A 16,171-nucleotide genomic window follows, 5' to 3' on the forward strand; every position below is an offset into this window, starting at 1 on the left:
GGCAATATTGTTTCTATTTATACTACATACAATATCACAGGTAATAGTATGGGCAAAATGTATCTAATAACATGAAATAATAATACACATAATACACCAATGCTCTGGTGTATATACTTAGACTGGGCCAAGGATTAAAAAGTACAATAAACCGTGAGAAACGGGTGATGATTACATAGTTCTCAGTCCAGTAGCACCCCGTTTCCTCACAGTGGTTTTAAATGATGGTATTATTAGAAGTTTCTGGGGATCGATCTACTATTGAGGTTCTATCAGTTCTGTCTATTTTTTCATCCTGCCACATAGCAAATTCTATGAAACCATAATGATTTTTCGTCTCTGTTTTTATTGACTTTTATTTTACAAACTTTTTTGCAATCTGTATTACAGTTCATCTAATAATGTTCCGTCTTTGTATTCTTAACAAATTCATGTGCCAGGTCAACATAATTATATACAGATAATTCTTTGGTTTACAACAATTCTGAATACGTTAACTTGCGATAATTTAAAGTGTGTGTATAGTGAGATAAGTTAGTGAGAACTGAAGAACTTCCTCAAAGCATTAGCTTTGCAACCAAAACTTAGTGGTGGCAGTACTATATTATTAATAGGGAGTGTGAAATAATATTTTGAAGAATATTGATAATTTTTAGACAGACCAGATGGTTTTGTTTAATTAACCCTTTCAAACCCACTCGCTAGTGCAGACAGGGGCACCTTGCTATGGTTATGGGGGTTGTGCATAGAGATGGATGGGTGATGCCAGCTTAGTGGCACACCCCAGGAGCAACAAACTAATTATTGAAATCTGGCAGCATAAAACTGACATTAGTAGGCAGCCTTATTACGTGAAGGAAGGAAGCCAGTGTGGTACTTAGTTACTTGCTACTGCCCTTGACAACAGAATACTGTTGGTTTCCTTAGCAAGATGCTCAATTGTTAGTGGCAGGAGAGTGTTGCTATGTTTATGGGAGGTTTTAGTGTATGGATTTAGAGGTAAGGTGGGCCCCAGACACTGATGGACCATGGGTAAGAGCCCCCTCTGCTCACTGATTAAATAGGCTCTCACAACAGACAAAAAAGATATATAAAGAAATATAACACTATATATATATACACTACACAGACCTGAGATTACCTGTTGTCATATCTGTATTTGTACTAGATGCAGTGGTGGCCAATAAGCAGCCCTCAAGAAGCAAAATCCCCTTGCTGGTTCTTTTGTTGTGATTTTGTCATCTGTGCCAACCTTGATGGTACATTGTCTTCTTACCCACAGCTATTGATTGACTTGTTTCATGTTGTGCGAAGAGTGAGCAGTGGTGCTTTTGTCACTTATGGTGCACTGTCAATGTTGCCCATAAAATCCTAGGACCACACAGATCTATTTCAGGTGTGTTAGCTGTATGTAGGGAGTGAACAGGAGCAAGTAGGAACTTGAAAATTTATGTTTGCCTATCGCATTGTGCTCTCTTCTACACTGTAATGTAGTCAGCCTGTCGTTTAAAAAAACTAAAATGTGACCTATTGAAAGAAATGCAGTTCAGGTAGAGAGGCTATGAAGCCTGAATGGCTGAGCACATGCACCCTTGAAAGAATAATTCTTAAACTGGCTCTCAGGCCCTGCCACCCAGGCATGTGCTGTACATTTCCTCACAGGTCAAAGGTGGAATATTTAGTATCCCAACAGTTGTTACACACAATTATGCTGCTGTGAGGTTCACTGAATGTGTACTCTAAGCACATCCTGAGGACAGGTTTGGTAAACACGGCACTATGGAAATTAACGGGATATTTTCAAAATGGACCATAGGAAAAATGTTGGAAAATTTACACAGCTAGATAAAGACAAATCTTAAAAGATTTACCTCCATATTTTTAATCATATGTTACATGACTTGTATTCAACTTTTAAAAATGAATTTTTTTCCCTTTTGGGAACCATTTACATACACATATATTTCACTGTACCTTACATTTGAGACTATCCTTCTCAATGTGGACAAATGGGTAGATCAGAAGAACCACACATTTTGCATATTTTATTATGGTACGCATGATTTGATGTATGTAACTTATAGATTAGAGCTCAGAAATTATTTTGTAAAATATTTATTTCTGCTTGTTTACATATCTGTATCTAGTGTCACACAAAATAAGCTTCAACAAAAATATGTTATCAATCATGCATTAATAAATTAACCTAGATGGACAAATCCTAGTGCAATGCAGTTATTTGGTGTTCTCTACATTCTAAGGCTGAGGGCTAGATTTACTAAACAGCGGGTTTGAAAAAGTGGAGATGTTGCCTATAGCAACCAATCAGATTCCAGTTATCATTTATTTAGTACATTCTACAAAATGACAGCTAGAATCTGATTGGTTGCTATAGGCAATATCTCCACTTTTTCAAACCCGCAGTTTAGTAAATATACCCCTGAGTGTGCAATTAACTCATATAATATTCCTATCCTGTAACATCCAAACACATGAACTACATCTCGAAAATGAGTCTTTAGGCCATGGGATATATTTTTATAATGGGATATTGTAATATTTACCGAATAAATGTTGGTAAACCAACGAAAAACAATAATAACCAAACCTTAAAGAAAGACACATTTTTGACAAAAATATTCTAAGACAAAACATTCTATGGTTTAGAAATCCTACAATTAATAAAAACACATGACTGAGAAGGTTTTTTAAATGAATAAAAAAATGACAAAAGAAGATTAAAAAAAAGATGATTTAAAGAGTTCTTTTTTATTTTATGCCATCTAAGACATATTTGATAATAAATAAAATATCTTAAAGGCATTTTCTGTTGTAGGTCATTTGAAAAAAAAAACAAAAAAACAACTTTATTATATTACTAGACAGCTGATTGTATGATTTTTTAATAGCACTATATTCTCATAAATTACATAATTATTGTGTTATTAATAGTATTTAAGAAAAAAAACATAGTCTTACACAAAGTCCAATCCCAACAGAATTAGTCACTTTGTGTCACCTTCACCAGTAGTCCAGTTGAGTGTAATTATGTGTCCTTGGGGGGTGAATATTGTTTGCCAGTTAGTTACATATATCAACGTCTTCTTGCAAGAGTAACTTATTCTACTTTATAATTAGAATGTGCTGATAGTAGCATTCTTTTACTGAGACACTGAACACACAACATAAAGTCCTTGTGATTCTCTTGCATACAATACCTATTTAAAGCAGCAGGTTTGTTCTTCAATGGCAGTATATAGCAGATCTAGGATACACATGACAAATCCAACTTATTTCCATAACATTTTTGGTTTGATACAAATCCCACTTTTCCATATTTGAGTTACTTCCAAAATCATGGAATTTCCAATACACCTACATTGCATGTTTATGTTCAACTACAACTGATCCACAAATACCACAAGTGTTACAGTTTTGGATGAGACAAACAGAAACAAGTACTCCTTTCTACTTCCATCAGGTACATATGAAGTTGTTGGTACAAAATTGACTATATAGCAAGTACCTAAGATTGTGTGAACAGTACCAGAATCCCCTTCAATACCATTAAAGTTAAACGAAACTTGCAACATAAATATATTTTCAAATTCTATATGGACGGCTATATATATATATATATATATATATATATATATATATATATATATATATATATATATAGTAAAAGTGATAAATGGCTGCCATGAATGATTATCTAAAACAGTTAGTGGTATTGTGCTGCAAATGTTAAAAGCAAATCAGATTTTATAATAATGGAAATGCTTTGCTCTAGAACTGTAGTTTTCAGTAGTATAACAAGTAAGCAAAGGCTGTTAAAAAGTGCTCTGTAGCATGCATCAGCGGTGTGCTATGCTGTGCTCACATTGTATTATGTAATATGGTTTACTGTAGTTTGGAACACACACAGACACACATAGCTAGATTTATATTAACAACATTTCAAAAGTGGTTTATCGTAGTTTGTGCATGTGCTGATAAAATAAACCACTTTTTGATTTTTCAAGTCCTGTGACTACCATACCTAACTTATTTTCTTTTTTTTTTAATTCTATGTAATTAATGACAAAATATGTATATATTGTAATTAGATGTTCATGTTTTTGCCGCTCTAAGGGAGCTCTAACTTCTGAAGCGATGTAAAGGTGTGTTGTACATTTAATTTAGCATTCACAGATTGGTGAAAACCGTAACAGTGTCTGTTATTATAGACATCATTACTTCACATTATAGTTATGGATGCACCTGGATCTAAGCATACTCTTTATTTTTGGTGGTTCTGATGCTTCATTGAATAAGGAGGACACATTTGCCCTAGATAAATAATATCTCATACCTAACTGCAATGCTGATAAAACACTTTGGTTTTACCAATTGTGCCCTAGACTGTCTATGGACTAAAGGTCAGAATGCAATAAAACAGATAGGTGTCACGTTTCATTTCACATCGTATATTAGTGTATATTACTGTTCAAGCTAAGCATACACATGAACATAAGTAAATATAATGATTAAGTGCAATAGATATGTATGACGAAAGATGGCTACTTTTACATGTAAAAAATAAGTTAACAAACATACTTAATAGTATATGCTACATAATGCTACATGCTGCCTATAATAACTAATGCCAATCATTTTTACACCAAAGTGAACTTGGCAGTTAGATAGTTTGGAAGTGTCTGGATACACAGAAGATCAAAATATTATTTTGATGAATAAGCCCCGATGATCTGTGATCTCTAGCTTATTGGATAAATAGCTTCAACTGAAAGGTGAGACTTTGCAACTATTTATAAAAGAGCGGTTTAAATTGTGGATCCTTTACCCTAGCAGAGTAAAATGGGTGCAAAGGATAAGTCAATGTCTCTGTGGCGTGGATTCCCACGGGTTAGGTGTTGCTTATCCCTGCAAGTGAACGGGCTGATAGCAGGGAAACGTTTGCAAGTAACCTCTGTGTATTGAGTAGTTGTCAGCGGAAGTGATTGGATATTCCATCAATAACTACTCAGTGATCACAGGGACACTGGGGATATATGGCTCTTTTGAGGTTTTTTGAATTACTCTGCAATTATCTCACTCCACCAGTTTTCTTTTTCTAAAAAAAACGTGTTATTAATTCCAATGTGTTGTGATGATTTTTGGAAATAACTGTTTCAGTTATGAATTATTTATCAGCTCTAGGTTGTAAACTTGAATGGAAATAATTAAAACTTATTTACTTTCTAGTTCACTCTACTGGCTCATTTATATGTTCGGAAAGAGGGGAGTTGGTCACTAATATCACTTTGTTGGTAGTTGAATATTAAAAAAATAAGGACTTATAGGGAGTAATTCAATTGGCCGCGTTACTGTCAAAAGTAACATGGCCTGCACATTATTACAGCTAATATGGTAATAGTGCGCATAATTACCATTAGTGCAGTAATTTCAACGCCGGCCTTTTGCTCAAGGCTCAGGGAGCCGCAAGCAGAAATCAGTGTTAAAATTACCGTATTAACGGTAACGTGCCTAACGCTGCCTTGTGTCGGGGGGAATTGAATTGCCCCCATAGTGCGTAAAATACAATGTTGTTCTTTCTGCTAATAAGGGTATTCCTTTCAAGATTTGTAAAACTATTTGCTTCTTGCCAAATATATTTCAGCATTATATGGCATTGAAGTAGCTTAAACATCATTAAGCCCTGTACACATGTGCATTACAAAATAAACAGCAAAAACTTGTACTTTGTTCTTGCTTTTACCAGAGTGTTCAAATAGTGTTCTTAAGGTTTCCCTGTAGCATAATGTACTAAGGGCCGAGTGTTAACACTTGTTAGAATGCCTGTGTGTGTAGGTACATTATTTTTGTACTTTTTTGTTAAAGGGCATTTAGCAGACTTTAAGAACACACCGTGAACACCTATATTCAATGCCCATGTGTAGGTGGCTTTAGATTAGCGAGTCTGAAGGACAGAGGTGACACATTCACAGCCAGCAGGTACACAAACCACTCACAATAGAAACATGACTATATTGTTGAATTGATGTACTTAGGCATACGGATCCACAGACTGTAGTGTGTTAGTTCAAACAAATACTGAACTCTTTAGGTTTTGCCTTAAATAAATAAACAGGGATAGTTCCATTTACAAGCAGCTGGCGCTGGACATTTTCTGTGGCATCTGTAAACGTTCGTAGATACATTTGGAATAACCAATGACTGAGGAAATAGTAATGTCACATTTAAAAGAAAGCAAAACAACTGTAGTGTATCCAGGGACCTGCAGTATTTTTGCCAGTACAGCGAGATGCGCCAAAGTTTATTCTTCACAAAAGTGATTTAAGCCCAGATCTGTGGAGATAAGAAAGTCTCTTTAACATAATGAAAGGTGTATGGTGTAGGTGTAATTTACTACATAATGAAAACCTGGTTTGAGGCTGGTTTCATGACTTTGCACATACCTAAAACACCACCACACTCAACTAGAAGAATAAATATTACACTGAACAAGTTGACTGGGCAGGTTTGTCTCCGACACAGAAAGACATCCTCTTTAGCATACAGCGTTCTCTAATTTCCTAACACTGCAGAGGTACGTGGCTTTATGCAGAAACAGGGAAGTTGTACAAACTATGAATGAACCCAGTTGCTTTATATGTGACTAATCTGACGGCTGGGTTCCTGTGTAGTTCATGTGTATTTGTTAATGTTTACCAACAACTACAATATACGTTTATTTGAAAAATTGCTCAAAAGAGAATAACTTACTCTTAGAGTGTGATCCCATGACCCTGAGGAGAAGGCTGTGCCATCTGGAGACACACGCAACGTGCTGACTCTGTTCTCATGTCCAAACAAGATGGAGACTCTGCTCCCTTTCAGGACATCCCACACATTGATTGTGTAGTCGTTGTATCCAGCAAACAGCAGGCGACCTAAAAAAAAAAGGAAATAGTGAAATGAGAAAATGTAAAAATGAATAACCATTAATAACTATAACATACAAATTCTTAAGGAATTTGTTGCCAATTGTGATTAAATTATCATGTAGAATAGGGATAATTATTACTATTGGGCAAACCTATTAAACAAACTACACACATTTCACTTTTATATTATGAATCAATACATAAAATCTCTCCCATGCAGGAAGCCTTGTGATGAATACAGAGGTAGAATACTCAGACTTACACAAATTTATAACAATGATTAGTGCAGGATTATGTAAGTGGATTTCCTTTACAGTTAAAGGCAGCTATAGTAAATCAGCATTCACTATGATTCCATAAAATGGGTTTAATTGGCCAGTACAATCAGAAAGTGCATATTTGATTATTGCAGTCTACTTTCTAGTATCTGAGTTATATGGGATCACATTTAACATGACTGCAGATGAAGTTCATGAGTAACAATTTGTGTTATAAGTCAGCTCACTTATCTTCAACTTCTCCCTCTCCTTCACCCCCACATCCAGTGCCTCACCCAATCCTGTTGCTTCCACCTTCGCAATATTGCCAGTATTAGAAACTGCCTCACCTTTGTCACTACCAAAATCCTTATCCAGTCCCTCATTATCTCCTGCCTTGACTACGGCAACCTCCTTTTGTCTGGCCTTCCTCTCGCCCACCTCTCACCACTTCAATTCATCTTCAATGCCGTGGCCAGATTCATTTTCCACTCTAGCAGCTCTGCTTCTGCCTCCCATCTCTGCCAATTTCTACAGGGGTTTCCTATCCCCTATTGAATCCAAATTAAACTCCTCACCCACAAAGCCCTCAGCCTCTTCCGCCCCCCCCCCCCCAACAGCCCCAACCTCATCTAATCCACACTCCTTCATGCTCTCTCTGCTCCGCAAACACAACTCCCCCCTCCTGATAACCACATCTCAGTCCTGAATCTAAGACTTCTCCAGTGCTGCCCCACTGCTATGGAATACACTCCCACCCGCTTCAGACTCCACCAGCCTACAATACGTTCAAACACTCATTAAAAACTCACCTATTCATCAAAGCCGAACAGCCGTCCTCCTAACTGCACCCCCTCATTCTAGAAGGTAAGCTGTCACAGGCATGGACTTCCTTCCTCTTGACTTCTCATCTGCTCCCTCCCTGTCAACCTTTGGTCCTTACCCCAACTTCCTGCATATTCTCTACGTCACCTACTATACCATGCTGCCGGGATGTTCTTTCTCTAACTGTTGTCCTCTATATCTTTGTTACAAGCTACACCCATAATTGTATGACATTGCAGATATTATTGCACCCTATAAATAAATTATAACAATAATAATAGTTTTGTAGAGTTGTATTAGTTTAAAATTATTTTATTGATTTGGTTAGATAGTCAAAAATGCATTTATTTAAATGAGGTTAATATTAATGTGGGTTTTGTACATTAATGTACAGCTTACTTTATGCCTCGTTCCTTTTTCTCTCTTTAACAAATGTTATTAAGTTTATATACTTATGTTTCTAATTTTATTATTATTGTGGATTTTTGTTTTGTTTTGTTCTGTAATAAAGCATTTAGAACCCCCTTTCCACAGGTTCTGCATTTGACCCTGTAGGTATTAGGCATTGCATTAGCAGTTAAATGCCTCACTGTATGGGTCAAGCTGTTGACAGCTGTTTCCATGAGTGAAACAAAAGTGCTTACTAGATACAATTGCTACAGATATTTGTACTGAGTAATGAGCCCACAACATAAAAGCCTAGCAAGAAAAACCTGAAAACAACCAGTGACACAGCAGACTCTTTTCACAAAAGGCAGTTTAATTGCTGCCCTGTGTTTCCAGAAAAATAACTGACAGAATTTGCACACTCCAGCTGAATCTTTCATGATATATCTTCAGGGATATGTTGTATTGCATACAACTGTTGTGTCTGTTTAATTTTATTGCAGGGGATTCCATTAGTTTCTAATGGTAAGGTCATAGGTTGATTAAAGTCTCTCTAATCTAAACAATTACTAGAAGGGACAATGAGATCACAACTTATGGCAGCTTTTATTTGCCATGCTGTACATATTGTATTGGGGTAAAATATATATCATCATCATCAGCTATTTATATAGCGCCACTAATTCCGCAGAGCTGTACAGATAACACACTCACATCAGTAGACAGATAGACTGCTCATTTTTGCCTCTGATGAAATCGTGCTAACGATGAAACGCGTCAGTCTTGGTGTTAATACATCTATGTTGTTTTGAATACCTCTACTATCTATCCACCCATCGCAGCGTTCAGTTCTACCCACACAAACAGACAGGCTGAGTGGGACTATGGTCAATTTATTAGCAGCAAGTTAACCTACTAGTATGTTGTTTATATTTATTTATATACATGACACTCTTACCACTGAGGGAGAAATCAACACTTGATGCTCCAAAAATGATGCTCTCCTTAGAATAGATGGCTACTTCTCTATCTGCTCGAAGATCATATAGACGGCACTAAAAATGAAATACATAAACAGCAGACTGAATACAAAACACAATCACAAGAACTTCAACAAGGTTCTGTCTATGGGTTGGGTACGAAAATACGAGTGTGATGTCACCGATGACGAGATCGCCGACCTGCTTCTCTTATATATCGAACCCTAGCAAAAACGGCAGTTTGTATTCACGTTAGTTTGCATAGCGACATCCAGTTTTCTGAATTTAAACCGGCAATGGCAGCAGCCATATGTAATGTAAAATTGTATAGCCTGTGAAATGACCTAGCAAAGAGTTTGCCTGTTGGCATTGCCGCTTTAAATACAGAAAACTGGAAGTCGCTATGCAAACTGACGTGAATACAAACTGCCATGTTTGCCAGGGTTCGGTATATAAGAGAAGCAGGTCGGTGATGTAGATTGTCATTTTTATGCTAAGTCTGCATTTGGTTTTCATAGTGATTTTTCTTGTCGGTGTTGTCGTCGTTGGTGGCATTAGTGTCATTATGATGATTACCACCGCTGTCTATTCTAGAATAGACTATTACTCTGTTGGTACCTTTAGTAGTGTTAAATATAGTCTGTAGTGGTCATTTAATGTGATTACTGACAGGAAGCCTAGGAAGTGTTTCCACCTAAGATCACAACTTTTATTTCAAATAATTTCTGTTATGATAAGCTCATGAAACCTGTACTTTCTTAATGTTATAAATAGCACTAGGTTTATGGTTTATGTTCTTTAATGTCATGTACATGGACATAAGTCTATAGAGTGCCGTCAATGAACAGTCAATGCAGCACTTTATTTCAAGAAAGAGGATAATTAATACGTGTAAATAAGGACACACTCTATTAGAATATCGCACTGGCAGTAATCTCTCTCCCTGTCCCAATTTTTACAAGGTCTAATAACTTTCATGCCTCACAGGGGAAGAGAGATTGAGGACTACGCTTAATTGCATTTGAAATTAAAATTGGTTTTACACACAATAATTAATAAAATTGTGTGGAAAGTGGTTTAGTCAGCATATGGTAAGCTCGTTTTGAGGACATTTCTAAGGTAAGTCAAACCATACCAGACGTAGTAATTCTCGGGACAATTTCTGGGACATAAATATGGGCAAATAGAATTTTTAGGCTAGTTACCCACTGACATTAACAAAGTCAAACGCAGTCACGTCTGTAATGCAATGTATAACCAGCACTTATAGCTATAAATGTGAGCACTGCAGTGAACACAAGTGAATAGAGTATGCAGCATCCACATGATATTGTCATGCCATCCCCATATCGGTTGGTAGGATTTTGCTGGCAATATAAACACTAGTAATAGCATGTTTTTTAACATTTGTGGGTAACCATCCTGAAAATATTGATTTGTCCTGCTACCATTGTGACAGTCACAGATTCAATCTTCTAGTGTACATGTGCAACCTATAGGAAATTAGCAGACAAGTAAGTATCGTACTATATGGTGCTGCTAAATACAGTATATTGTGTTTCATTAATAGCTATGTTATCAGGGAAGACCCTTACATAAATATTTTATATATACTGTAAGGAAAGTCTACGGAAGAGCTGAGGATAACTGGCTGCTTTCTACAGTCCTACTTCAGTTAGCTTATATGTAAAAACCACCAATTTTGGCTGCTATACATTGGTATTGATTATACATTTTAGAAACTCAATGCTTTATGCACAAAAAACAAATGTTACTATTAATATTTACCAGAGGCTGAAAAAATGTCAGCGATTACCAATAAAATCAGCCAATGTATAAGTAATGTAAGAAAATAAAAGTGCGTGTTAGAACTGCACATTATACGCTTTCCATTCACCCACAACATCCTACACATTTATTACAATTACCGTGGCATCATCTGAACCAGAGGCGAAAGCATCCCCGCTGGGGTAATACCTGCAGAATGAGAGAGAGACAGAGTCGGTGCATATAAAGGAATATAATTGTATAATATATCAGTAACAATTAGATTGCAATAATACATTGTAGGGTATATTATTATAAGTGGTGAGCAGACATACCAGACGTTATCAAGGGTAAGTTGTGTCATAATCATACCTGTGGTTGGTATTAGGAATTATTTCACATCTTACATATATATGGGTAACATACCCTACTGTGTGTCAGGTATTTGAACCTACCGTGAGGTTCTGGATTATACACCTTATCAGCTTGTGGCTTTTCATATTTTTATGGTTTATGAATTACACATCACTAACTTTTAATATCCTTATAATCTACTGGAGTCAATGCATGTACAGTGCCAAGAACACATCAGTTACTAGCTGTGCACTTTCTGATCAATATTTTTACAGTGATTTTTTTCTTAGCCCCATTTTTGTCAGCTCTCTGTCCTTGAATATATTTATGGTACAGTGTTTAAAGTAGATAATTAATGTCACAGTACAGAACACAAATATATCTAGGTAGGTAATATTTTACATGAAAAAAGGTCCACTTAAGAGATGGGGGCTCATGCTTGGGGACTGGGGTTAGACAGATGAAAACTGTTATCAAGTGCAGGAGGATTAGATGTTTTATTATTAAGTTGCACTGTCTTTCTATCACTGTACAGAACTGCCAGCTTGCAGGGCAGTGTGCTGGATCCCTATACTGTGTAGGTAATATGTACTGTGTGTAGTATAATTACACAGCATATGATTATTTTGGTGAAAGTCAAAAATTGGAATCCCGCTGCCCAAAATCCTGCACCTTTACCTAACTTAATAGACTTTGTGACATTTTTGCAGCCCACAAACAATTTTTTATTTTGTCTGCAGTAACTTACTCTTGTTTTATCCTTCAAGAATAAATGTAATTCTTGCATATTACAATATACATCAAAGCACACATATAACCAGTATATATTGTGGTGATGTCACACATTTAAGATAATGTGTATTCTGCATAGAACCAGCATTTCGCCATGTGTCCTATCGGTACTGACCTGACACTGTTGATGTCAGATTCGTGAGTTTCAAATGATTGAATGCACTGGCCAGTTCGCATGTCCCATACCATTGCCTTCTTGTCACAGCCCTAAATAAACCAGGAGAAGCACGCTGGTTATAATACCTTCAATTTAAAAAACATATAAAACATTCCACTAGAAGCAAAATATTTTTCTGCTACATTTCTACAACTAAGGGGTACTGGTTACTGCCAAGAGCAATTAAGTCTACATACATAGTCCTCTAACAGAAGGATTCCAGCACTTACTCCAGACACAAAGGTATTTCCTGTCTCAGAAGGTGCCAGATCCAGACACAAGACATCAGCACCATGTCCATGAAAGCTCTGCAGCAGCTGTCCGCTCTCCACATCCCAGAGAGCACATGTCCCATCTCCACTGGCAGTCAGGATCTGAATGTATAAACAAGCACAACATATGTCAGCTCGGGACGCACACACATACGAATCGCACAGCACAGTGACTTTGTTTTACATCTATAAGTGGATGCCAACTCTTTCTGCGGAGAGGCAGAAAAATCTTTATGAGATGCACTGTGCAAAAGTGTCACTTGATCGTCTAAACTCCTCCTGCACCTCTACCACCTCTTTCAATCACATTTTTCCTCTATCATACTGCTCGGTTTATCCTTATTAATGGTGTAAACAAATCATGACAGTTAGGCTAGGAACACACTACAGAAATTTCCAACCAATGTGCTATCTACAACTGTTTTACCTACGACTGAATTTCCAATCAGTCTGCAAGATCATGTGTACTGTACAGACTATACACGATTTACCTTCTGATCTGTGCTCTTCATTTGGTCCAAGAGCAGTGTAGTCGTTCATTCCTGTCACACTGATTAAAACACATAATATACACTACTTTTGACTTCTACACAATGTCATTAAATTTCGCTAGCTTCTGTGACTCTGAAACAAAATATTCAGACTCAGAATGAACGGACGAATTAATTCACCTACAGCGCGCTCTACATTTAACAACACAGACACAGTGACATGTTCCTACTCTCTCTGGGCAGACAGTCGTGTCAGTGCATACACACTGCAGGATCTGAAAGCAGTTGGAATGCGATTTTTAAACAGAACGAGCAATCAAATGAAACGACGATGGGTACTTTGGAATGACTGTCGTTCATCATGCAAGTATACACAGTAATGCGATATCGGGTCAAACGTCGTTTATCAGGTGTTTGGCCTGATAATTGACTGAAACACCTGTAGTGCCCACCTAGCCTTAAAGGACGTTAGGACTGTTTTGCTAATTACATGTGTCACTGTTGGAAACTTTTTGCTTGGCATGTGCCTAGAACTACACTTCCCCGAAGTAGCCGGGAATGGGCCTTGTCTCATACTTGTAAGTGGAGAAGCACATTTTCAGGCACACACGGAGTAATGTTATACACTCACACAATGCACTATAACAGGTAGACTGCAAGTGGGGTCCTATAGCCACAGTGAAAATCATTCCCAACCCAGTGAGCGCAGGGTTGGTGCCTCCATGGGTGGGGTTGGGGGTAGTTTGCAAAAAAACAGCATCCGTCCCCTCCCAGTGGCTACTAACTACTAGACTTCCCACCCCCCTGGTCTGAAGTAAATAACATGTTTGGGACCCCTGCAGTGGCAACTTTTCCTGAAAAGAAGATTTTATTTTCCAATTGGACTGCAACAAAATATATATTTTTACATTTATTAAAGAGGCAAGGATTTTGACAAGGATTTTATTTAGTTATAGTATATTTAAAAATTGTATATTTGAATTTTTATTTTATTTTAACTGTTTCGGTATAATGGGCAGGGGTTCTAGAGACATGGTCGCAGTTTACCCTTTAGATTGTACGCTCCTTTGAGCAGGGCTCTCTTACCTCCTGTTTCCATCACTTTTAACTGCGCTCTCCAGCTACTCAGTTCACCTCCTCTCTAACCCTCTGCCCTCTGTCTCCTCTCACTTCTCTCCGCTCCCCTCAGTGACTCTTTACCTGTCATCCGTGCCCACCCTCTTGGGCCATAGTTACCTGCCTGTACTCGCTTTTCCCCTCGCTCTCTTTCTTGCTGTGACTGAGCCCCCAGAGTTATAGTGCTTACTGTTACTTGTACTGTGCTGTTTCACCTTGTACTGTGCCATTGTTTGTCCTTGTACGGCGCTACGGATACTTTGTGGCGCCCTATAAATAAAAATTAATAATAATAATAATAATAATAATAATAATAATAATACCCGTCCCCAGAGCCCAGCGAGTGCCCCAGCACTCATGGTTTCTCTGTTATAGTGGAAACCAGCCCAGGCTGTCTAAGCGGATTTGTTCATATAGATGCACACAGCTGGTCCAAGGCATGGTGGAGCGGATGTTTTACATTTCATAAATGACCTCCATTATGCAGTTCTCAGTGGTCAGTTTGACCTAAACATCAGACGGGGGACTAATCATGTTTTGCTGTTCAAATCAAGTCTCTGTAACAAAAAATGATGATGTATCTCAGTCCGGGTTGGATTTACCTCATGGGAGCCTTAACACGCACAACCTTTGAGCCCTAAAATGCATTCTATCTGCTAGATGAACTTTTTTATTTTACATTCTGTAGCTTTGCTTGTACTGTCACACAACAACATACACAATGTACCCCTTGTCCAGTTAAATAATATTGCCTAGGTATATCTCCCCGTACCTGGTCAAAGTAAAAGACCCCTTTTATGGACATTTAGGAGTTGAATGTGAAAAATAGACTACAAGCCAAATAACCCCAATACTAAAAGCACTTGCAGGGTACACTCTCTAGAAGAGTGTATCTAGCACTTATCTTTGTGGCAGACCCTCCACATTCGGCAGCCTAGGCTGGCATCAGATGTCACCAAGTGTGAACTAAGTGGCACTACTGGCTTTGATGCTACTCAGATCAGTAGGGTCGGCCCTCATGACAACGGAGAGTCTGTAGGAAGGATAAGTGCTAAATACACTATGCTAAAGAGCAAATAATTAGATGTAGGATATGGATTATATTTGCAAATGTGGTTTATCCTTTCCTTTAAATTGAATTGACATTTTTATTAAACTCCCATTTATTTATTTTGTCTTCATAGAAAAAAATAAATGTTGGTATGCATTTTTATTTGTAAAAAAAAGTCACCTGCCACCCTAGGCACAGCCCTAATATGCTTTATACCTGTACTCAGGGCATACATTCACACCAGCAGAGAAACAATCAACAAGTATACACAACAAGTATCTGGCAATTTAATTGCTGTGATAAATGGGTGATGGCTGCTACATTCATGTATAAATAAGTTGTTAATAGGTGATCTAATTAAAAGAGAAGGGTCTTTCCTGGTACTGCTAGATATTCAATCTTTACCAGTCCAGAATGCACTCAGTGCAGCTCAGTTTAAATATATCTGTATGTTACACAGGCTCCCCAAACTAATAAATAATTGTATTTTTTCAAAAGTGAAATTTACATTTTTCCAAAAGGACAGGGTAGAATATTGATCATATAATTTAATGTTTGTTCTGAGCAAATCTGTGATTACTTTGATATTTAATAGCTGGGAATCAGGCTGGAAAGTTGAAGTACAGTAATATCAATTGATGTATTTGGCAAGAATCACACAGGTACAAAAGTCAGTGTGTGGGAGAAAGCCTCATTACAAAAGTTACCTGAAGCAAGTATGAACATGTTTCTGTGACTCACAGGTGTAGGAAATATGTATTCTGCATCTCAATCCTACCACATTGTACTAATA

General features: G+C 37.3%; 1 protein-coding gene across 1 annotated transcript in view; it reads right to left on the bottom strand.

Annotated features, from left to right (window-relative positions):
- Positions 1-2,099: 2,099 nt before the first annotated feature.
- GNB5 (G protein subunit beta 5) overlaps positions 2,100-16,171 on the bottom strand; it is a 33,138-nt gene continuing 19,066 nt past the window's right edge. The window contains exons 8-13 of the mRNA XM_075208006.1: positions 12,679-12,822; positions 12,407-12,498; positions 11,307-11,355; positions 9,357-9,453; positions 6,769-6,935; positions 2,100-6,351 (exon numbers count right to left, since the gene is read on the bottom strand). Of these exons, the coding sequence (XP_075064107.1) occupies positions 6,340-6,351; positions 6,769-6,935; positions 9,357-9,453; positions 11,307-11,355; positions 12,407-12,498; positions 12,679-12,822 (561 nt within the window). The 3' untranslated portion in view covers positions 2,100-6,339. The remainder of the gene's footprint in view (positions 6,352-6,768; positions 6,936-9,356; positions 9,454-11,306; positions 11,356-12,406; positions 12,499-12,678; positions 12,823-16,171) is intronic.

The sequence above is a fragment of the Mixophyes fleayi genome, chromosome 4 (assembly GCF_038048845.1).
Source record: "Mixophyes fleayi isolate aMixFle1 chromosome 4, aMixFle1.hap1, whole genome shotgun sequence".
NCBI lineage: Eukaryota > Metazoa > Chordata > Amphibia > Anura > Limnodynastidae > Mixophyes > Mixophyes fleayi.